A 24,083-nucleotide genomic window follows, 5' to 3' on the forward strand; every position below is an offset into this window, starting at 1 on the left:
CACACACTCATCACAGACAGTCTCTGGTAGAGAAGGTGGGCCTATTTCAAAGTCACTTGCAAGCCTCTGCTTCCTCCCCCAGTGGCAGGAACCCAAAGTTCTGGTGTCTCCTTCACACAGATGGGAAGGTGAGGGGGGTTGTTTAATTCAACCCAAGAAGCTCCAGGGCTTCTGAAGCCCTCTGGGAAGGACATGTGTGTGGGGGGCTGCACTCCTTGACCATCGGGAGGGTCAAGCGACTTCTTCCTCTATCAAAACTCTGGGTTAAACAGGAGCAATACCTGGTTTCTCAAGCAGCCAGGCAGGTACACAGTGGACCCTGAGAGGCTGAGAAGAGTGGAGGGAGGGCAGCCTCTGTATGCTTTCCTAAAGGAAGAAAAAGAAAGGCTTGAGCTCATTCATGAGCTAATGCTAGACCAGGGCTGGCAGACTGCCTGAGGGCAGCTGCCTGCTTTTGTAAATAACATACTACTGAAATACAGCCATGTTCATCTGCCACGTGTTTACCTATTATCCGTGGCTGCTTCTGAGTTCCAATGGCACAGCTGAGGAGGTGCAAGCCAAAAATATTTACTACCTGGTCTCTTTTAAGAAAAAGCTTTCTGGGGGCTGGGGATGCGGCTCAAGCGGTAGCACGCTTGCCTGGCATGTGTGTGGCCCGGTTCGATCCTCAGCACCACATACCAACAAAGATGTTGTGCCCGCCGATAACTAAAAAATAAATATTAAAATTCTCTCTCTCTCTACCTCTCTCTCTTTAAAAAAAAGAAAAAAAAAAAAAAAGAAAAAGCTTTCTGGACAGGCACAGCAGGGCACGCTCATAATCCCAGTGACTTGAGAGGCTGGGGCAGGAGGATTGCAAGTTCAGGGTCAACTTGGGGAAAGCACCCAGACCTTGCCTCAAAAACGGTACTTGCCCATGGACAAAACCCTGGGTTCCATCCCCACTGCTGCAACAGAAAACTTATCAATGTGTAATTAAGTCCAAATCTGTATTTCTAAATCGCTCAGCTCATACTGTCCTCTTAAACTTGAAGCTTACTTTTTACAAAACATTAAAGATGCTAAACACAGCATATGACAAGGGTAAAGTAAAGCAGGAGAGTTACTTGTTTCACTCTCCAAGGCACAAGGGAAATGAAGAGTCTCTGATCAGGTTGAATGTGGCAGGAGAGGAGCATCATGGGCCCTGGTGCCTGCATAACAAAAGAGGGGATGCTGTGTGCCACCAAAAGGGGACAAAAACTAGTTTGGAGGTCCAGCCCCGAATGTGGTTTACTATACACTGGTGAAGTGGGTGTGTGAGAAAAGGAGAAAACAGCAAAGGGAAAGGAGGGAAGAATGAAAAAGGAGGAGAGAAGATGAAGCAGCCAGGGAGCTTGGAAGCCAGGTACCAAAAATGTCGAAAGAAGGCGAGGACAAGTTTCTAGAAGGAAGTCACATCAACTCTTTCCTTCTTTTGCTACTGGGAATGGAACCCAGAGGTACCTAACCACTGAACCACACCCCCAGCCCTGTTCTGTATTATACTTAGAGACAAGGTCTCATTGAGTTGCTTAGGGCCTCCAGCTGCTGTGGCTGGCTTTGGACTTGTGTTCCTCTTGCCTTAGCCCCCCAACCCATGGGGATTACTGGGTGTGCACCACCGCACCTGGTAAGTCACATCAATTCTGAGACCTGAAGGTGAGTGAGAGATGGCCAGGGGAACTGGCGAGGGGATAACTTTTAGGAAGAGCAAAGAGAAGAGATGCCTAGGCTGTAGTGGTGAGCACAGGACTAGGAAAAGAAACTAGAAAGGCAGGGAGGCCATGGCCAGCTTAGGAAGATCTGGACCTCTGACTGCTGGAAGATGCAGTAGTCCTAAAGGAGACACAGGATACGTCAGCGTGGCTGCAGGAAGAGGCTCCAGCTGCAGCATGAAGAAAGTACTGTATGGGAGAGGTGCCACAGAGAGACCAGAGCAAGATTTGTGAATTGCTGGGGTACCAAAAACACATCTCAAAGACTGTAAGAAAGTTCAGGTGTCAAGACTGAAGATGCTACGGTACAAATGATTTGATGTGAAGCTGGAGGGCAGTGGAATGACTGCTCTTGCTGAGGAAGGGAACCTAGGCAGACCCTGAAAGCTGAGCTCCAAATTCCTTGCTTGGTCCCAAGCAGGATCAGGAACTAGCAATCTCACAGACAGCTCAAAATTGTCACTCTCTGGAATGCAACTAAACCAAGCCCCCTTGTACACCAAGAACCAACCTGTCCCCTATTGCACTGCCTCACACAATTCATCTTCCAGTTTATGTTTGAAAATCTCAACTGTACTGAGTCAAGTCTACAGTAAGGTTCTTTCTAGTTAAAGTAAAGTGCTTTTAAGTGAATAACATCTCCAAAAAGTTTTAAGTGACTGAACTTCAACCTCCTAAAGGTTAAAGAACCCTGCTTCACAGTTAAGTCAGAAAGTTCACATTGCTAAAGAAGCGATCTGGTGAGCGTCTGTCACGAAACCCCAAGCCAAACCAAACAAGAACCTGCAAAACCTTTGGAAATCTTTAATGCTAGGAAAAAAGTGTTGACATTCCTGCTTCTGGTTCTGTATCCAGGCTCTGGACTTTTCTAAATTCTTATTGCAATGCCAGCAAGACTTGCAAGACTCAGAAAGCTATCAGGTTAACAGAGGACATCACTTCCCCCAACAGGGTCTGTGTGTTCATATACCTAACTCAAGAGACAGAGAACTGGCCCAGTACCTTTATTCCCATTAGAACATATCTAACAAAGATCAGGCCAAGAGGCCCCAAAAGCTCAGGGTTCCTAAGATTCTTGCTGAGCTCAATAGCAAGCCCAAACTCTACAAGGAAAAAACTTGGAGAAATGTGTAAGTCTGTTATTTAACAATGATCAACAGCAAGATTAGTTTTATCAACTGGGATGAAGAATGTAAGAAGCCTGAGGAAAAAATGTCTTGTTCTTCAATACAGTTTCCATTGTTACAGAAGACAAGACGTCCAGAGATGATGACAAATCCGACAGGACACACACCACAGTATCCAGTGGGAGAGTGGCCCATTCCCACTGTAAGAAGGCTTAACATGTAGAGAGGAAAACGGAAATTGCGTTCATTTTGTTTATGAGTATTTATTCTCCAAAAGGCAAACAGGTTAAAAATATGCATTTCAAAATATCAGGTGAAGACACATGATATAATAATGAACTTGGTTTTTAAGTATGATTCTGGCTGTTGGTCAACTACATCTGCCTGCTACCCAGTTCTCCCTTATTGATAGATTTGGAACCTTTTACTGATTTCTTTCAAATGGATACACAAAGGACTGATGGGAGAAAGATATCTGCACAATGCCGGAGGGGGGGGTTTCATTTGCAAATATTTAGGTGGTCCTTATGCAAAGGACACAGGTAGTCTTACCTGTTCACTGTGTGCCTAAGGTTTGACACTTCAACTCTGCGGAAAACAAGGCTGAATTGTCATGAAAGACTGATGAGTTGTGAGATGTATCGATCCTGACTTCTGGAAACACTGGGCCATGGAGACTGTGTCCATTAATGAGACCTGCGCTCAGAGCCAGAGAGCTCAGTTTGATTTTGACATTGATGTCCCATAGGACATCACTGGATGTTCAAAGCATGAACACCCTACAAAGGCAAGGTTACTTTGCATCACAGCTCTTAGCTAAGGCAAAAATGCAGAAAATGTCATCAGTCACATTTGGTCTAAGAAAATACCAACATTAGTAATGTATAAAAAGACCATAGAACACCATTTTGAAGCAGCAGTTCAAATGGTTATCTTAGTTCCAATGGCCTTGGTATAGATTATCCACATGTGTGACCTTAAATAGTTAAAAAACAAAACAAAACAACAACAAAAAACAGACAAGAATTTTGTACTCAAAATGATGCATGCTGTATCCTCAAAGTCTTCACCTTGTCAGTCTAAACAATTACTCAAAAATTTCCCACATCTAAAAACAATGGCCATCTCTACTTTTAGAATTCCTGAAGAAACCAAAGAAACTGCAGTAGCACCAAATTTACATATGTGCATGTATACTTATGTATATACACGTGTGTATATACATACAGACACACACACACACACATATTTTTTTATACCAGAGACTGAACCCACTAAGCCACATTCCCAGCACCTTTTATGTTCTATTTTGGACAGGGGCTCACTAAGTTTCTGAGTCTGGCTAGTTTTAAAAAATATTTTTAGGGCTAGGATTGTGGCTCAGCGGTAGAGCACGTGCCTAGCACTTATGAGGCCCTGGGTTCAATCCTCAGCACCACATAAAAATAAATTTTAAAAAGGTATTAAAATAAATAATAAATTATTTTAAAAATTATTTTTAATTATAGATGGACACAATACCTTTATTTTATTTATTTTTATGCTGTACTGGGGATTAACCCAGTGCCTCAGACATGCTGGCAAATGTTCTACCACGGAGCCACAGACCCAGGCCTGAGGCTGGCCTTGAACCTGCAATCCCCCCGTCTCAGCCTCCTGAGTTTAGGCATGTGCCACCACACCCAGCCAAATTATATTTTTTCTAAGTACATAAAAACAGTTACTTTCTTTGGAAGATACAATATTTCTGTTCTGCACTTTCCTTTCTTTCACTTGTATCACAGAAATAAGCAAGACCATAAACAATTGAGTGCATACACAGGAAGAACAGCAGAAGACCAGAGAAGACCCTTAACTATGTGCGGATGTAAGTATCATCAAGTGACCCTCACACCCTGTACAGGATTCTCAAATTCCTTTTGGGATGGAGAAGAAAACAAAAATGAAGAAAACATTAAATGTATGAATGAATAAAATAAAAACAGAAGCTTCTCGAAAGAGTTTGTCATAAATGGGGAGGTGAAAACTCAGCAGATATTGTGAAAGGTCACCATCCCTGTTTCCTTTCTTGGAGTACAAGATGCAGCCACAGCTTCCTCAGAGCTGCACACCAAATCTTAGCTTTTCTTTGGAGGAAAGTGGGAACTTCAATTTCCACACATGCACTAGAAGAACTGAGAGCTAAATCAAAATTCTCAAAGGGGTCAAATGACTTCCAGATGGATGTTCAAGGCCAAGTCTTTACCTTGGAGCCCAGCTGAAAAAATTTCTGTATTATCAAAGCAAATAGGAACTCAAATGCTGGAGAATTGTTGAGAACAATTATCCTAAATACATCCCCTCTACCATTCCTCTCAAGAAAGCGATGCTGGAAAGAGCCGTTAAGGAAAGGGCTGAAAGAGTCAAGCATGGCTGGTAGGCTCACTCCGACCCTGCGGGAGGGCACGCAGGGGACTCACCTCCATCGTCCAGGGGCCGTTTCTGCACGCCATATCCATACACGCAGGGATCCACGAGAGGCGTGGAGTTGTTCAAGTGAGGAATCGAATCAATCTTAGCAGCAATCTACAGAGAGAATCAGATTTAAATACTCAGTAACAAATCAAAGCCGTATTAGAACACACAAGGGTCCCATGAAGGGGCTGTTACCCGCTTCTCCCCCAACGACCTTACTATAAGGCATCATCACAACAGGCCAGTTTTCCCTGTGAACTGAGTTTTCTTTTGGCCTTAATGTCTTTAGAAATAAAAATACTTCCCAAACTGTGCCTTTACAGGCAAATCCATATTTTTAAGTAGTCACTAAATATATAGGTATGCCTCATCTTTTTTTTAATTGATTTTATTTTTTAAATACATGACAGCGAAATGCATTGCAATTCTTATTACACATATAGAGCACAATTTTTCAAATCTCTGTTTTTATGTAAAGTATGTTCACACCAATTCATGTCTTCATACATGTACTTTGGATATAGGTATGCCTCATCTTAAAGCAGGCAGACAATATGGAGAACTTTATTCAAAAACCTTATTTTATTACAGGGTTCTTTTCCCTTCGGCAACAAATTCCCCTATGAAATAAGAATATTTCATAGGCCTGGTTTGCTCAGAAACAACAACTCTTCAGGACTAAATCCATCCTATTAACTTTAACATCCATAAACTGATGATGTGAGCTTCACAGACAAAAAATGATAAACTGCTCCTCCACGTTGGAAATGTCCAAACAATTTCAGAAGGATCCCTGCCCCACAGAAAAGGGAGGCAACTTCTGAGAACAATGTCAGCAGCTGAAGTTGTTTATCAGCCAAAGAACAGAACATAGCTAGTAACTTTTCCCCCCAGAAACAAATGCTGAACTTCCTACTTATCTACTTTGTTCTCATTAGGAAATTAAACATGGCATAATAAATCAACTCTCACTTAAGCAAAGGAGTATTTACAGCAACTGTTCTTCATGTCAGTCCCTTAGTAAAGTTCAACAAGCAGGGAGGACAGAGGGCAGCCAGCACAGCTGTCCCATACAGCTGAGGTTTTCCTGGTAGTTCTGTGCTAGTCCAAAAGTGCCCAGAAGTCTGACGCCTTCTGGGACCAACATGAAGATAAATAACCTTAAACAAATAAATGACAAAGATAACCACGAGACTGAAAACCAAATGCAGGCCTTGGAATGCCATCCAGGCTCCCAGGCATCCCAAGTCCACTGATGTCTGATCTCCTCCCTTTCATTTACTGGTTCTGCGATGTTGGGCAAGTCTCCTTCCTTTCTGCATAAAAACCCTAGGATACAATACTATATTTGTTTTTGAAATATAGTTAAGATACCTTGAACAAAGGAGCTTCAAGTAGTAGAAATATTTTACAAATACCAGGGTTTTGAAAAGAAGGCAATCCATCCAACAAATACTAGTTATCTCCAGTGTGACGAGCTGTTTGAGGCACTGGGGCTGCTGTGCAGAATATGACCTAGGAGAGCCCTGACTCTCTTGAACCAGCAGAGCTGGTGGGGACTTATAGGGTACACAAGGTAATCAGTCACTGATCACTCCAGCTGGTACTAAGTGTTAAGATGACATACACAGGGCCCAGAAGAGGTGCTTCAAGTAAAGCAATCAGGGAAGGGCCACTGCAAGGAGGTATCATCTGATCTGAGAACTACATGAGGAGGGGGCTGGCCACAGAAAAACCAGAGGATGTCCTAGGCAGAGGGAACAGCTTGTACAAAAGCCCTGGGGCAGAACAGGCTTGCAGGTATGAGCCTAGAAGAGATAAGTCAATTTCACTGAGCACAAGGACCTAGATGTATTCTAAGAGGTTCTTAGAGCCTTACGGGTCTTGGTAAGGAACTTGGATTTTATAGAAAGGCTGATAAAAGACTATTCCCAAGTTTTAATCCAGAGAGAAACATGCTCGTTTTTATTGTTAAAAGATCCCTTTGACAGATTGTAAGGAGATAAGGAGAGGAAGATTATTTAGGAGGTACTAGTATAGTAGAGGCCAGAGGTCAGCAAATTATGGTTGGTGAACTACCTGCTTTTGTAATGAAGGTTTTATGAGAACACAACCACACATTTGTTCATATATCACCTATGGCTGGCTTTGCACTACAGTGGCACAGAGACTGCGCAGTGTGCAAAGCCTAAATGTTAACACTTACTACACAGACCTTTAAAGGAAGTTTGTTGACCCCTGCCTAACCTAGAGATGATGGCAGCCTGAATGCATGCTTAAAACTTTTTTCCCTACCAGTAAGAAAAATACTAAGAAACCCCAGCTCATGTACCTTACTCAGGTAAGGGATCATTTGCTCCAAACGGCACACTGCCCCAGACTTGCAATCTCATTCTCCATATTTTTTTTAATTTTTAATATTTATTTTTTAGTTTTCGGTGGACACAACATCTTTATTTTATTTGTATGTGGTGCTAAGGATCGAACCCAGCACCCCACGCATGCCAGGCCAGCGCGCTACGCTTGAGCCACATCCCCAGCCTCTCTCCATATGTTTTGGATAAGCTTGTGGTAGTTGGCTACTTACTCAAGATGCAAAAGCTACCTTTAAGGAATTATTTGGTAAAGATGGATTTAAAAGGTAAGAACACTTCAGTGGCTTACACTTCACAGGAGACCACAATAAACTGAGCAGCAAATGGCTGGTGTAGGGAGTGTCAAGATTATTGTCCCAGTTGTTTTTTAAAAATGGCCCCAGCAAGGCCTAATGGATGGCGCATTCCTGTACTCCAAACTACTTAGGAGGCTGAGGCAGGAGGATCATAAGTTCAAGGCCAGCCTAGACAACTCAGAAAGACACTGACTCATAATAAAGTAAAATAAAAGGATTAGATGTATAATCAGTGGCAGAATGCTTGCTGAGCATGTGCGAGGTCCTGGGTTCCATCCTTAGCACCATGTAAAATACTTAAGCAAAATACGGCCCTAAAACTTCCCAGCAGACAATGAAGATGACCCCCAAATGAGAAAGGGGTAGCCTGGCACATTGGTGCATGCCTGTAATCCCAGCATCTCAGGAGGCTGAGGCAGGAGAAGTGCAAGTTCAAAGTCAGCCTCAGCAACTTAGCAAGACCCTGTCTCAAAATAAAAAATAAGGGATGTGGCTCATTGATGAAATACCCCTGGGTTCAATCCCTTGGTGCAAAAAAAAAAAAAAAAAAGAAAAAGTGGGTGTGTGGGTGGGGGTTCTATGGCTAAAGGTACTATAATTCTCTGTGGAATCCCCAACAGTATGTGCATCAAACCACTCTCTCAACAGACCACCCCAAAAAGCTCCACATCAGGCACATCATCTCTATTCCCTTCTGATGATGCCTACTGGCTTCTAGCTCTTTTCCCTTCCTTCTTACATAGCTAAAATGTATTCCTGAGTCCTTGGCCTTCCTTATAATTTATAAGGAAATTCCAGTTTCATATAGTGCTGGAATGTCACATAGAAATGTTACAAGCTTTCTGTTCCTAGTTTTGATTAAATCGACAAATGTCCTTCCAAAATATGACAAGCCTCTCTGATTTGTTCCTAATTCATGCTTGCTTCAGTTTTCTATAACTTGGGAAGTCTGCAAAGAGAGAGGCAGTCCAGAGTAATAGTTAAGAGGTATAGTGCTGAAGCCAGCAGGTTGCTTTTGAATCCTGGCAATACAAATGTTAGATGAGTAATTACACTTTGCATTTATATTATACTGTACATTACAATATACTGTAAAGAAACAATGTATTCCTTTATTCATAAAGCACATTTCTTGTTCCAAGAAATGGTTTTAAATATCTAATAATGAAAATTAAAATAATTTATTGAGTGCTTACTATGTGGCAGGCACTCCGCTAAGAACACTTCAGATATATTGTTTTTCTCATGATGATTCTCTAGGAAACTGGTATTTCCATTTTAAGACAAAAAAAAAAAAGGCCCACAGAAGCTGAGTGACCCACCCAAGCCACCCATTCTAAAAGTGAAGAATAGCATTTAAGCCTGGGCCCCCCTGACTCAGAGTCTAGGCTCCTAACTATTAGGCAACCACCGCTCTCTCCTCCACTTCATACTCTCTAAAACCCATCTAAATTCCTGAGGACTTAAAAACCTAATGACTCCCAGTGCCTACAGTTCAAGGGACTGCTCACATCCTCACTCATCTCTTTCTAAATAGTAGCTGCTTCGGGAATGTGAGGTTCAGAATGGTGAAGGCCAGAAGATAACAGAAGCACACAAGCTGGGATACTCCAACAAAACCAAGGCCACTGTTTTTTATCTGCAGGCATGACCTTGGAGACTCTGCTAGTGATTTTCTATCACACAAGTCACCCCCTCCTTTTGTGGGGAGACAAATGGGTTATCTCACTACTTGCACTACTTGCACAGTGATAGATGAAAAACAAATCACTATCTTGGACATTCAGCCCCTAATGCAAGAGGCAGAATAGAGGGGAGGGGACTACCACACCAGGAGTCAGCGGAGAGTCCTGGTTTTCCTGCCACTCTTCCAGTGTGTGACCTTCAAGGGCCCTGTTCCTTGGTATTTTCACCTGTAAAATACAGGGCTGATCATACCCATATTTTCTAAAGAAGAGGATACAGACAATTCTAGAAGGCACATGGATCAGTACTTTTTTTGGGGGGTGGGGGGTTCCAGGGATTGAACTCAGAGGCTCTTGAGCACAGAGCCACATCCCCAGCCCTATTTTGTATTTTATTTAGAGACATGGTCTCGCCGAGTTGCTTTAGTGCCTCACTGTTGCTGAGGCTTGGCTGTGAACTCTCAATCCTCCTGCCTCAGCCTCCTGAGCTACTTCGATTACAGGTGTGCACCACCACACCCAGCTTATGGATCAGTATTTTTATTAACATATATACACACTGTCCTTAGTTACCTTTGATGCATGGCTGTTTTCCACTTGCGATAGTGATTTTCCTTTTGAAAATACTTTAATATTAAGTAAATAGTGTAATGAGGGCTCATTTTTATGGCAAAAATCATAAAGGTGGTAAACAAATCACTGAAGTTGGGAAATACAGCAATTAATCATTCCCTTTTCTTCTTTTTTTTTTTTAAAGAGAGAGAATTTTTAATATTTATTTTTTAGTTTTCGGCAGATACAACATCTTTGTTTGTATGTGGTGCTGAGGATTGAACCTGGGCCGCACGCATGCCAGGCGAGCACGCTACCACTTGAGCCACATCCCCAGCCCCCAATTATTCCCTTTTCTGATTCACAAAGTAGTCCACCTTACAAATCCAAAGGGAAGCTAGGACTACCTACACATACCTGAGAACTTTATACTAAATAGAAACAGGTAAAGGCCCCAAATGCCAGAAAGTCACCTACACACCCTTCTCCATGCCACTAACTATAACAACTCCTGTTCTTAGAGATCCAGCAGGTAAAGCTCACATCGCCATCCAGGGAGTGGGAACCTGCTTCGGGGTAACCTGTGCTCTTCAGCCACAAGAGTGGCCCTGCCTGGAAGAATACTAAGGTTGGACTGCAAATCTCTGCTTCCCATAGCAGAAGCAGAACCCAGGCACTATGCTAGAGTCTCAAGAGACAGGGTCCTGAACCTTGGTGTATAGGGGAAAGCCCTAGGCCGGCATCCAACTTCCTGATGTGTTACAAAGAGGAAAGTATACCAAATTCATTGCTCCCTTACCAGGCTGTTGCCCAGTGCCTTTCTTTAATTTTCAATGATGATGTGAAGTAGTTAACTATTCTCATTATTATGAATTTAGAGACAGTCTACCTGGAAGTGTATCTCTACGGATAGCAAGGTAACAAGTGTAAATCACCCCAAAAATGCCAGCACATATTAAGGATCCAGAAATGTCTGCTATTTTAACCTTTTGTCTAAATATAATAGTAATACAGAAGAGTGCATGGAGCCTGCATTTACAGCTCACTGCATTTTCACATCCTTAGCGCCTATGATTAAGGGTCCAGATCAAGACAGAGCACAGGCTGTGGTGTGGCTCGTGTGGTAGAATGCACAGGAATCTCCAAGGCACTGGGTTCCATCCCCAGAACAGAGAAAGAAAACAAAAGAAAGGAAAATGAAAAATATTACCAACAGCACAGAAAGTTGACTCATGGCCCCTTCAGTAGATACTACCCACCTCATAACATTAGCTATTTTCCAAATTACTATTATCAAGGATTTCCATTTTTCAGATGAGAAACTGAGGCTTAAAGAAGTTAAATAATTCGTTCAAGGTCACCAAGCCAGAAGTAGCAGAACCAGAGCATACACTCACACAATCTGAATTCAAAGTTCTGTCTTCTAAATAACCACTTTATGATACTACTACTCCTTGGGAACTTTGTGACCCTCAAATGAGGGAACATATCTAAGAACTCTTGCCTGGCACCCAGCACAGCATGGGCTCCATGAATGGTAGCTATTGTCATTAGAGATGGGGCCTGGCTGATCCTGCCCTATTTACTGGCATTAAGCAAAACAAGCAATTCTATGACAATGAGATGCGGTGTTAGTTCTTCTCAGGAGCTTTTCCTGACAACCTCATCCCACCCACATTTCGGCAGAATTAAAAACTCCTCTATTTGTTTGCTAAGCACTCTGTAAACTACCTACTGTCTCCCCACTACTGAGCTCTTTGAGGAAGGGCTCTGTCACAATCATATTATACCCGAGGACAAAAGTTCTTAACTGGGACTTCCAGGTTTTAGCTTTAGAGAAATCATGAACTTCATGAAATTTAAGTATTTCTGGGGGGAGGATCAAAGTTTTCAGAAATCTCAAAAAAATCCAAGTTCTGAAAAAATTAAAGAACACTTTCCCAATGCTTAGCAAAATGCTTGGCACAGAACACATGCTCATTAAACTCTGCTGAATTTAAAGTAGGTATGGAGAAGCCCATCTGCAGGTAACATGCTAACATGACCAGCTGAGGCTCTCAGCCGAAACACTGATCCACGTGGTCTAAAAGGACATGCCCCATTAGTATTCTCCCTCCTGATAGAGTTCCACCATCATCCCTTCAAGGTTTTGTTCACAGATATTACTACAGCCAGGCATGGTCACACACACCTGTAATCCCAGCTACTTAAAAGGCTGGGGCAAAATTGCAAATTCAAGGCCAGCACATGCAACTTAGAGAGATCCATCTAAAAATCTAAAAAAGAAGATGGGCGGTGGGGGAGGATGTAGCTCAGTAGAGCACTTGCTTAGCATGCACAAGGCCCTGGGTTCAATGTCCAGTACTCCCTCACCCCAACGCACAAAATTCTGCTGTTGTCACCTCTCTGGGATAAAAAACTATTCAATTAATTCAGCAAAGAAACCATGCCTTCTTAAAATACAGAAGAAATGGATTCAAGAACTACTCCCCATACAGCAATGTTGCATCATTTTAGTTCATTATTCTCAAATATGCAATGAGAATTATAGTCCTTGCCTAGATTATTTCACCTGGTGTTGTGAGAATGGATCGAACTCCACAATACTGTGAAACCAGCTAAAAATCTGTCTGATTTATCTTCACACTGGCCCAGCACCCAGCAAGAAGCCATGAACTCAGCAGCTCCTCACATAATGGTATGTGATCTGAACCACACCACAACTTGCCCTAATGTTACTCAGTCTTGCAAATGATTTGTTGCCATCTGGCATTAGAATAAAAGTACAGGGCTGGGGATGTGGCTCAAGCGGTAGCACACTTGCCTGGCATGCGTGCGGCCCGGGTTCGATCCTCAGCACCACATACAAACAAAGATGTTGTGTCCGCCGAAAACTAAAAAATAAATATTAAAATTCTCTTTCTCCCTCTCTTCTCTCACTCTCTCTTTAAAAAAAAAAAAAAAAAAAGTACAGTTCATACTCCAAAAGTTAGTACTGACTATTCTTTCCCAATGTTTATAATAAAACTCCAACTGCAAAACATTTTCAGATGGGATGATTCTAAGGTAAATCAACAGAATAAAAGGACTGCACACAAAAGTAGGGTAGAAAGGAGTTTGCACAGACATTCAATATAACATATAAAAAAGAGAACCACAATATAGTCAAAACTTCAGCTCCAGGTAGGCAGAAGCTTTGAATGATCATGGGTTTAAAGGGACTGCCAAGATTGTCTAGCTCAACATTTCCTAAAGTTTGATCCACAAATGTGATTGGTTCCATGAAAAGAGGACATGAAGGGACATAACTTCAGGAATTTTTTTAAATTTTATTTTTTTAATGTGGTGCTGAGGATTGATCCCAGTACTTCACATGTGCTAAGCAAGCACTCTACTGCTGAGCCACAACCCCAGCCTCAGGATTTTATTTTTTATAGCATACACCTTACACCCTTGTAGGAGATAATGCACATAAGTTATTAAATGCACAAAGAAGTCCTGCAGTAAAGCCAACTAACCTTTATTTGACCCTGCATGCTCTAAAATTATTTGCCTAAGTGCTCTTTTCCATGGAAGATATATTAAAAGCCTGATGTTCAAAAGGCTATATGGGGGCTGGGGATGTGGCTCAAGCGGTAGCGCGCTCGCCTAGCATGCGTGCGGCCCGGGTTCGATGCTCAGCACCACATAAAACAAAGATGTTATGTCCGCCAATAACTAAAAAATAAAAAAATAAAAATAAATAAAGGCTATATGGCCAACCTCGTCCTTGGTCCTGGATATACTTGAAGGAGACTCAGACCTCCTAACTCTCCATATAGAGTTCTTTCCATTAGAAATTTTAAAAAATTTTCTAAGGAAAAAAATGTGTTTTTTTTTTTTTTAAATCTAAGATGAGTTGGGTGTCGTGGGGCATATTTGTAATCCCAGCAACTCAGGCGAAGGAGAAGGACTGCAACTTTAAGGCCAGCAACCCTGTCTCAAAATAAAAAAGGGCTGAGGATGTGGCTCCATGGTAAAGTGCCTGCCTAGCATAAGCAAGGCCTGGCTGGGTTCAATTCCCAGCACCCACTGGTGTCCCCCACTCTCACCCCAGGGATTTGGGGCTTACAATTTAGAAAAGGATCAGGAAAAAAGCTGTCAATCCAGAATCCCAATGGGTAGTTTAAAACAGCAGCATGGTGCTAGGAATAAAGGGAACCCAGAGTGGACACTCATGTGAAGGGGCAGCAGCTACTCAGCTCTTGCTGATGAATGCCATGCAGGACAGGAGAGCAAAGTAGTCAGATGTTTTCTAAATAAATTAGAAATCTCAATTTTAATACAAAATCACTCTAATTTCTAAGTGTTGGTACTGTGTGGGTCAAATTAAGCATGCTTATAAGTCCACTGTAGCCCATGGGACTATTTTGAGAACTGTGGTCTAGGTATCTACAAGATTATTGGGACTTCAGAAGAAAGCAAAGTTTGACAATATGCACGATACCAGATTTTAAATTAAAGATGAAGAAATCTCAGTTGAAGACGAATGAAGCCTTAAGAGGCTTACAAGGGAAAGCAGTTCACTTACTATCCACTTTTCAATACCAAATAGCAATACTTCCATTAACATGTGGTGACCTAATAGGGTCAGTGACATCACCAAAACAAGGACTCATTCTTTGCTGACAAATATACTGAGTGCCATCAGAGCAAATCTACAGGAGCAGCCCATAGAGTTCCTACAGAAACTGATTTCCTTTGAATGTTTGAGAAACATAAAATGAGCATAGAGGCATCAGCCTCCTACAAAATTCAACCACTGGACATGTATGACAGTCTCCATGGAGTGCAACTTGAATCTTGTGAGCATTCAACACACTAGACTTTTCCAAGTCAAAAACATATATTAACTGAGCAAAGGCATAATCTCTTAAGGCTTATCTAATAGCCAATGAATGTAGCTTTTTCCTTTAATTGCTGATGTACAGTGCTCTCTTAGAGTATTCCCAGTGACTTGGGAGGCTCAGGAGGATCCCAAGTTTGAAGTCAATCTCAGAAACTCAGTGAGACCATGTCTCAAAATTAAAAATAAAAAGGGACAGGGATGTAGCTCAGTGTAGTCTACTCCTGAATTCAATCACCAGTACCCCCCCACACACACAAAAGCCAGCATCTTAAAGCATGAAGTCCCAAATCAGCCCGGGTGTAGATATACAACACACATCTCAAATTATTTACTGCTCAGTTTCAAAGTGGAAAATGGATGTATAAGGAGGCATCTTCCAGAGAATTATGGAACTTGATGCTGCACGCCAATCAACATTTCCCTAAAAATAAGCCAGTAAAGATTGTTCCAGGCCTAAAAATCCTCTGAAAGGTTACTTTCTACTGATTTTATAATGCTTGGTCATACTTACTTGGGTGCAGGGCCATCAGAATGCCCGGCTCCATTTATGTAACATTTATGCTACATTGTATATGAGTAGAATCCTCAAGTTATGCAATGCAGAAGCATTGACTTGGTCAAACTCAAAAGAGGAGCCTGATTACTAAAGAGCACTGGCAAAAGCAGCTCTTTAAGTGACACCTGGCAGATAACTAGTCCAGCAGCTGGAAGGCTACTTGGAACTCCTAACAGTATAGCACACAGACCGTGTCAATATGTGATTGCTCCTACTTTATGATGGGTGCTTCTAAACTACCAGTGGATCTTCTGCAGACATTTTAAAAATATCTTCAGAAAAACTGAACAGGATTAAACAGATTTGCAACTACTGATCCCAAATCTTAGTGAGGTCCCCTTGTAACTCAGCCAGTCAGGACAGAGGTGCAGAGTTTGGCTGTGGAAGATGACTCACTCTGGCTTTGAACTCACATCCAACCTTTATTAAGATCCTGGCCTCTCCAAACTAGTTAAAGACACACTTTAATTCTGCTAACCATCCAATGAATTATGAGCTAGTTTAGATACTAGCTATGTTTTTTTTAATACCCAACACTTTTAAGATCTTCATCAATAGGACTGAATCAGATCACATGTTTACTACCCTTCAGAACAGATATAAATTAATTACCCATTTGTGCCAAACATTAGTAACTCACTGGACCCCCCACTGAGAAAAAAATTTCATGGAACATCTTCTGAGACTCCCTTTTGATCTCAGAATACCATGCTTGAGTAAACTAACAGCAACCATTGGTTCACTTTGTTGGAAAGAGTCCAAAGGATATACAAGGTTTCAAGATGCCAGAAGAGAAGCTCAGTGGATTAGGTGCTAGACTCCATATACCAGATTGAAAAGAAAGCAAAGATTCAAATCCCAGCAGGGTACACTCAGACTCTACTACAATTGGCTAGAAAAACCGAGCACAAGACAGCTTACAACTTTCTTAACAAAAGTATGAAGGTCCTACAGTCGCTGGTATTTACAAGGACATATAAGAGGCGGGAGTCACTCACATAAAGAAATATACTGTCTCTATTTCCACTTGCTGGGGGGCAAGGGGATCAAGTTTCTGCAACATGCTTATATGTACTATGGAGAAGGAAAACCATGACCACCCAGATGCCCAAATAGTATGAGGTCCTTTGAGGAAAGCTTTACTGTTATCACACAATATTACAGATTTCTAACATTCCATTCTTGCCCAATACAAACTGTAAAATAAACCTAAAATTACCCACAAACCTGTTTTTTTTTCCTTTAGTTTTTTAAAGGCCATCAAATCCTTGAAGATAGTATGGACCTCCAGCTGATAACATTCAGAAGGAACACACTTAACAGCCCTGGCTCCATTGGGCTATTATGGCTCCAGTCAATGGTGCATCTCAAAGCTGAGAACAATTCCAATGAAGTGTCACTGCTAGTAGTAAACAGCACTGCTTCAACAATCCACATTAAGTCAGCAGTTAACACCTGAGAGTCTCCCTCTTGAGCAGGTTGTCCAAGAGTATGAGTTCAACCACTGCCTCAAGAGAAGTAGAAAGTCTTCGCAATGTTTCAAAATCATTTTATGTTCAATTACAGGCCTTCTGCAAACTGAGGATCTGAGCTCTTTAAGGTAGTGGCTACAATTCTTCCAGGACACAGAAGGCCAACAAGGTGATTGTCACATATCAGCACAGAGTGATAGGCATTACATATTAGTAGCCAGTGAGAAACAAGGTCGAGGACCCTGTACTGCAGAGGAAAGTAGCAAGCAGTGTTGTAGGGGAGCTGGATGGTATGTTCATCCACTGTAGACAGAAGGTGACTGAAGTCTAAGATGGAGATACTACAGTAATAGTTGGTACCTGGGCAGTAAGTAACAATTCGTCAGACAAAATTTTAGGTGAAACCACAGGGTTGGAAAGTTCTGGGATCCAATATAATGTCTACAGGAGCATCAATATTAACATGAAAAGTCAGTATGTGGGAGACAGAAAGGATGCCTCCCCTGGAATACTGGAAAGAGACCGAAAGACCACATCTTCAAGCTCTGGAGTGGAGGCCTTCTTCTAACACAAGTGAGTCCTGTGGCTTTCTGTTAGGAATCAAGCAGTCATTAATTTCAGCCCAACTTTTAAAGCATCAATGTTCTTACAATTTATATAGGAAGAGATGACGAACGTGAGACATTCAGCAAGGAAAGTTTGTTAGGACCAACTTAGTACGTTTTAGACACAAAAGAATGACACATTCATTCTAAGCACCGCCAAAAGCCAAACAATATTTTTGGCAGGTTCCATATTCTTCTCCAGGGAAGCTTGCAACCTCTTAATAACCTATTTTATCTCGGACAAATGCACACTGTCAGAAGGTAAAGTTTCTCTTCCAAAATGGGTCCCTGTCATTCTCTTCAGGAGAGGAAAACTACTGCCACTTCTGCCTCTTGGGGACCACCCACTTAACACCTCCTCTCTCCTAAGAACACCTTTAAAAATAAAATATCCTCGAGTTCCCTCCACTCCACCTTCGAAACATAGAAAGCCAAAGACGAAGGATTCCAAGTTTTAACAAGCTCTTTACTGGGTGTTGAGAAGACACCCTTATACTTACAGCCAGATCCTCAATAGAAGCCTCCCGTCCACCCGCTCCCGAACCTCAGAACCCATCACTGGCTGCCCCGGGGGTACAACCCGGGCGCTGGGACGCCATGGGCGCTCTGGGCAAACGCTTTTCCAGCGGCTTCAGACACCTGGGAGACCCGCCCGACAAGCTGAACCAGGGCCTCGCGGTGGCGCCTTGTGCCCCGGCTACTCCCGGCTGTAGGCGCCCGGCCGAACGGCCGGGCCCGGCTGAGGCGTCGACTCAGGCTGTCTCCAGCCCCCAGGCCCGACCCTCTTCGCCTGCCCCGGCCCCGCCTCGGTCTCCCGTGCTCCCGCCGGCCGACTGCACCCGTACCTGCCGGACCCGGTGCAGGGCGTCCACGAAGCCCTCGGCCTTCATGCCCACCGGAGCGCTCTGTCCCTGCACCAGCTCCGCCATTACCGCCGCCGCCGCTCGGCTCCCGGGTCCGGCCTCCCGCTCCGCTCCGGGACCCGTAGCCGGAAAGGGAAAGTCGCCCCACTTCCGGCGGAAGGGAGGCTGGGACGCTCGCCGCCACAGGAGCCGCGTCTGCGGGGCGTGGTCAGAGCACGTTGACCTCCCGACCGGAAGCGGGGGCGGGGCCGCGGTGCAAGGGGCCGGCCCTGGTGTCTGGAGGATCTGGAGGCGGCTGTACCCTCCTGGTGCGGGGTTCTGTTCAGGGCCGTCGAATATGTGGTGACCCGCCCTCGAGGCGCGGACATGGCCCCAGGTATCTGGCTGTTGGCCTGTGTGGAACCTCAGCGAGGAGAGAAGTGGGTTTCCTAAGACAGCATTTCAAGCAGCCAGGCTCCACTAACAGCCTGACCTTGGGAGCCCCTCCCTGAAATGGCCATTGGCCGGGATATGGTATTGTGAGGCCCAGAGCGAGGCATGGAGGGCCAGGGACAGCACCGCAAAATGTCATAATTCCACGTTTACCGGGAGTCCCGGGCCCCAGTTTTCCCAATCAGTTTGCGCATGCGGAACATCACCTGTCTTTCACAAACTTTGGGACTGTGGGAGAACAGGAAATACCAAGGACCCTCATTGCTTCCATGGCAGCTGATCTCAAAACGTAGTTTTTACCGGTATTCTTAGAGTTTGGCACATAGTCCAAAAGGACTTTTGGAATGCTCATAGAATTTTTAAAATTTTGTGATGGTTGTGAATAGTTTCAGATTTGTGGAGGCAAGGAACGCAATCTTAGTGCAGGAGTACTCTTAAGCCTTTGGGGCAGATCTTCCTACATATATGAAGCATTTCAAATGAGCAAAGTCTCCGGAAAAGTAACAAGGTTTAATGGCTTCTAGAAACATCTTTTTTTTTTTTTTTTTTTTTTGCCACCCTTTTGGAAGGGCGTTTTTTTTTTTTTTTAATATTTATTTATTAGTTTTTTGGTGGACACAACATCTTTGTTTGTACGTGGTGCTGAAGATCGAACCCGGGCCGCATGCACAGGCAAGCACGATACCGCTTGAGCCACATCCCCAGCCCCTTCTAGACACATCTTGTTAGTGGTAGATCCAACCTGGGCTGCCCACATTTGATTGCTCTCGGATCTAATATTTCCTGCACCCAATCATGTCAAGGAGTTGAATTTCCTGGAGAACCAAAGGTGAACACCAAGAAAAGGAAATAAAGAAGGTCCAGTAGACTTCATTTGATGACTCCCTTCCCCCACCACAGTGTTAGCATGCTGGGAGCTCTTTGATAGAAGTATGAGGAATAACTGGCCAATAGTTGAGCATACAGTTTGTTTCTTATTTGTCGCTGACTTTGCTACTTAGACTGTAGAGGAGACACTCATTTTTACCTGTATCCTTAGAGTTTGGCACCTAGTAGATGCATAGGAAATTCTTTTGAATTGAATAATGCCAAATTGGATTAATTCCTTAGCCTGTGGCAAAGTAAAAGAATGTGACCAAATTACAAGATTGAAGATGATCACTTTTAGACAGAACTGCCCCTGATGTTGGAAAGTGCGTAACTGGCAGTGCTGTTGCTGTTTTTCCTTGCTGAGGGGCCATTATGGGGCAGGAATGTGCCAACACATCAATTGGTTGCCCAGCCTGCATATGTTGAGTGCTTTAACTTTGCTAGATTTATATAAAATCAAAGGTGGTTCTACTGCCCCAATATCAGTGATATTTCTGCTTTGAATTGCTTTTATGTCTCTGAGTTGAGAATAGCAATTCATTCATATTCCAACTGGCTCTTCCAGTTGGAATATAGGGTAAACAGTAAAGATAGGGTAAACGGGGTTCTTGCCTTAAATATAAAATAAACTCCAAGGTTTGGTTCAAAGATCACAGAATGCCTAAGTAGAAATATAGGGTTCTGGTTCCCCCTCTTTTTCCTGGTTGGGTAACTTTGGACAGGTCACTTATCTCTGGGGCCCAAAAGAGGAAGATGGCCCAGCCCTGGCCAGACCACTGCTGTGTGTTCTAACATCCTGGACTTCATCACTGTAGCATTGATCACAGTTAATTGTCAATGTCATTGTATAATTATTTGATTATTGATTATCTTTCCACTAGTATAAAACTTTTTCTGAGACAAGGACCATGTTTGCCTGGCTATTGCTGTCCCCAACACCTAGTACAAGGCCTGGCATTTGGTCCACTCTCCGTATTTGTGAAGTGAATGCATGAAGATGATTAGGGAAAGAGTCTCAGAACAAAACAAAACAAAACCTTCACACACCTTGGTTGTGACTAACTTTGCATATGAGACTGACCCTCTCTGAGCTTTGGAGATACGTTACTGGTGACTTTGAAATGCTTCATCCTTAAATATTACCAACTAAAAACCACACTAAACCAAATTGCATGCAAAATGAGAGTCTAGGTTAGGCTACAGTTACCAATCTTAAAATCACAGTGGCTCACCATGCAAGTTATTTTTCACTCACGTTCTGTGAGCATAGCTGGTAGCATGTACCATTGCCACATGTCATCTTCACCCTTCAACCAAGTCTGGTAGAGCAGTCTCTGCCTAGAAAGTGATGCTTTGGCATGGCAGAGGGAGGAGAGAATGGCAAGGCCGAAAGCACCTTTCTAGCCTCTGCCTGCAGTGAACTTTTGTACACAGTTTATTGGTCAAAGAATGTCACATGGCCAAGCCTGATGTCAATAGAATGCAGAGAGAGGAATGAAGCCCAGGATGACTCTTAAAGCTTTTGCCTAAAAATGACATATGCCACTTTTGCTCACATTTAATTGGCTAATACTAGTAGTGTTTGGATGAAAAGCCCAATTTATCAATATGTTTCTATGTGTTTACTTCCAGTGTTTTACCTAATAAAAAGAATGGCTCAGCCCAAGGTCACCAAGATTTCCTCTTATGTTCTCTACCAGAAGTTTTATAATTTTAGGTTTTACATTTATGTCTAAGGTCCATTTTGAGTCCCTTGCATAATGTTGAGGTATCGGTCAGTATTCATTTGATTTTCATAAAGATAGCCAGTTATTTGAATCCTCAAGTAAAAGGGGCTATCCTTTCTCCATCAAATTGCCTTCACATCTTTATAAAATCAAACCAAAACCCCACCAAAAGACCAATTAACCACACAGGCAGAAGTCTGTCTCTGAACTCTACTGTTCTATTAACAAATCATTACCATCTTGATTACTGTAGCTTTATAGCAAATCTTAAAATCAGGTAGTATAAATCTTTCACCTTTGTTCACAACCCCTGCCCACAATTTCTAAACTATTGAAGTGCCCTGGCCTGAATGTATAAATTTTAGAATTATCTTGTTGCTCTCTCTATAAAAAAGTCCTTTAGGAGTTTGCCTGAGATCATGTTGAGTCTATAGATCAATTTTTGGAAAACTGACATCTTAACAATAGTGAATCTTTTGATCCATTAATAGTATGTATCTCTGTATTTATTTTGGTCTTGATTTCTTGCCCAAAGAATGTCACATGGGGCTGGGGATGTGGCTCAAGCGGTAGCGCGCTCGCCTGGCGTGCGTGCGGCCCGGGTTCGATACTCAGCACCACATACAAACAAAGATGTTGTGTCTGCCAATAAAATAAATAAATATTAAAAATTCTCTCTCTCTCCTCTCTCTCTCCCTCTCTCACTCTCTCTTTAAAAAAAAAAAAAAGAATGTCACATGGCCATATATAAAACATGGCTATATATAAATGTCACATGGCTATATATAAAACCGATGTTTTATATATAGATCCTGTACATATTTTAGATTTATAACTAAATATTTCATGGGTTTTGGTGTTCTTATAAGGGATAGTCTAAATTATTTTGATTTTCAATCTTTCATTACTGGTATATAGAAATTAATTGATTTTTGAATATTAAACTTTTGTCCTAAAACCTTGATAAACTCATTTATTAGGTATAATGGCTTTAAAAAAAAACAAAACTGGGGATTGAACCCGGAGGTACTCTACCCCCAAGCTACAGCTACAGCCCTTTTTATTTTTTATTTTTAAACAGGGTCTTGCTAAGTTGATGAGGGTATCACCTTGGGTTTGGTCCTCAGCCTCCTGAGTCACTGGGATTCAGGTATGTGCTACAGTGCCCAGCTGAGTTCCTAAAGTTTTCTATGTGGATAATCCTGTCATCTGCAAATAGAGACATTTTATTTCTTCCTTTCTGAAACATGTTTCTTTTATTTCTTTTCCTCACCTATTGCACTGGCTAAGACCTCCAATATGATTTCAAATAGAAATGGTGCAAGCAAACATCCTAGAAGTATTCCTTATCTTGGGGAGGCATTCAGTTCTTTGGTATTATGTATGATGTTAGCTGCAGGTTTTCATAGATATCATCTGTCAGGTTAAGGAAGTTCCCTTCTGTTTTTCATTTCTGAAAGTTTTTATCATGAATGAAGATCGAATTTTGTCAAATGCTTTTTGTATAGCTAAGATGATGATATGTTTTTTTTTAAAGAGAGAGTGAGAGAGGGAGAGAGAGAAAGAGAGAGAGAGAATTTTAATATTTATTTTTTAGTTATTGGCGGACACAACATCTTTGTTGGTATGTGGTGCTGAGAATTGAACCCGGGCTGCACGCATGCCAGGCGAGCGCGCTACCGCTTGAGCCACATCCCCAGCCCCAATGATATGTTTTTTTTAAATGTTTTTAGTTATAGATGGACACAATACCTTTAGTTTATTTATTTATTTTATGTGGTGCTGAGACTTGAACTCAGTGCCTCACATGTGCTGGGCGAGCGCTGTACCACTGAGCCACAATCCCAGCCCTGATGACAGGGTTTTAGTTCCTTTATTCATATGCGAGTTACATTGACTGGTCCTTAAATGTCGAAGCAGCATTTCTGCTCCATGATAAACCCTACTTAGCCATTGCAATCATCCTTTTTCCATATTTGACTGATATTTTGTTGAGAGTTCTTCATTCACTACAGATACTGACTGGCCATTTTCCTGTAATGTCTGGGGTTTGGTGTCAGGGTGATGCTGCTCCGCGAGTTGAACTGGGAAGCAGCGCCTCCTCTTCTGTTGTCCAGAAGAGTTTATGGAGAATTGGTCTGATTTCTTTCTTAGATGTTTTGTAGAATTTTTCCATGCAATCAACTTATCCTCGGGGTGGGGTGGGGGGGTTGTTTGTTTATTTGTTTGTTTTTCTTGTATATTTATATTGAGATTGGGTCTCTGATGGGCAGCCTGTCACTGAATCTTCAAAGAAATCCAGTCAGGGGTGGGGAATCAACGGTTGTTTTAGTCAGCTTTTTTGCTGCTGTGACTAAAGGACACCATCAGCACAACTGTAGAGGAGAAAAGGTTTATTTGAGGGCTCACTGTTTCAGGGGTCTTAGTCCATAGAAGGCTGCT

At 42.5% G+C, this 24,083-nt stretch overlaps 1 protein-coding gene across 2 annotated transcripts in view; it reads right to left on the minus strand.

The window, feature by feature from the left end:
* FUBP3 (far upstream element binding protein 3) overlaps positions 1 to 18,753 on the minus strand; it is a 50,705-nt gene extending 31,952 nt beyond the window's left edge. For both annotated transcript variants that reach the window (XM_081263852.1, XM_081263851.1), the window contains exons 1-2: positions 18,595 to 18,753; positions 5,326 to 5,431 (exon numbers count right to left, since the gene is read on the minus strand). In XM_081263852.1, coding sequence (XP_081119978.1) covers positions 5,326 to 5,431; positions 18,595 to 18,678 — 190 coding nt within the window. In that variant the 5' untranslated portion in view covers positions 18,679 to 18,753. The remainder of the gene's footprint in view (positions 1 to 5,325; positions 5,432 to 18,594) is intronic.
* Positions 18,754 to 24,083: the final 5,330 nt, after the last annotated feature.

Source organism: Spermophilus citellus, assembly GCF_964194105.1.
Source record: "Spermophilus citellus genome assembly, chromosome: 2".
Taxonomy (NCBI): domain Eukaryota; kingdom Metazoa; phylum Chordata; class Mammalia; order Rodentia; family Sciuridae; genus Spermophilus; species Spermophilus citellus.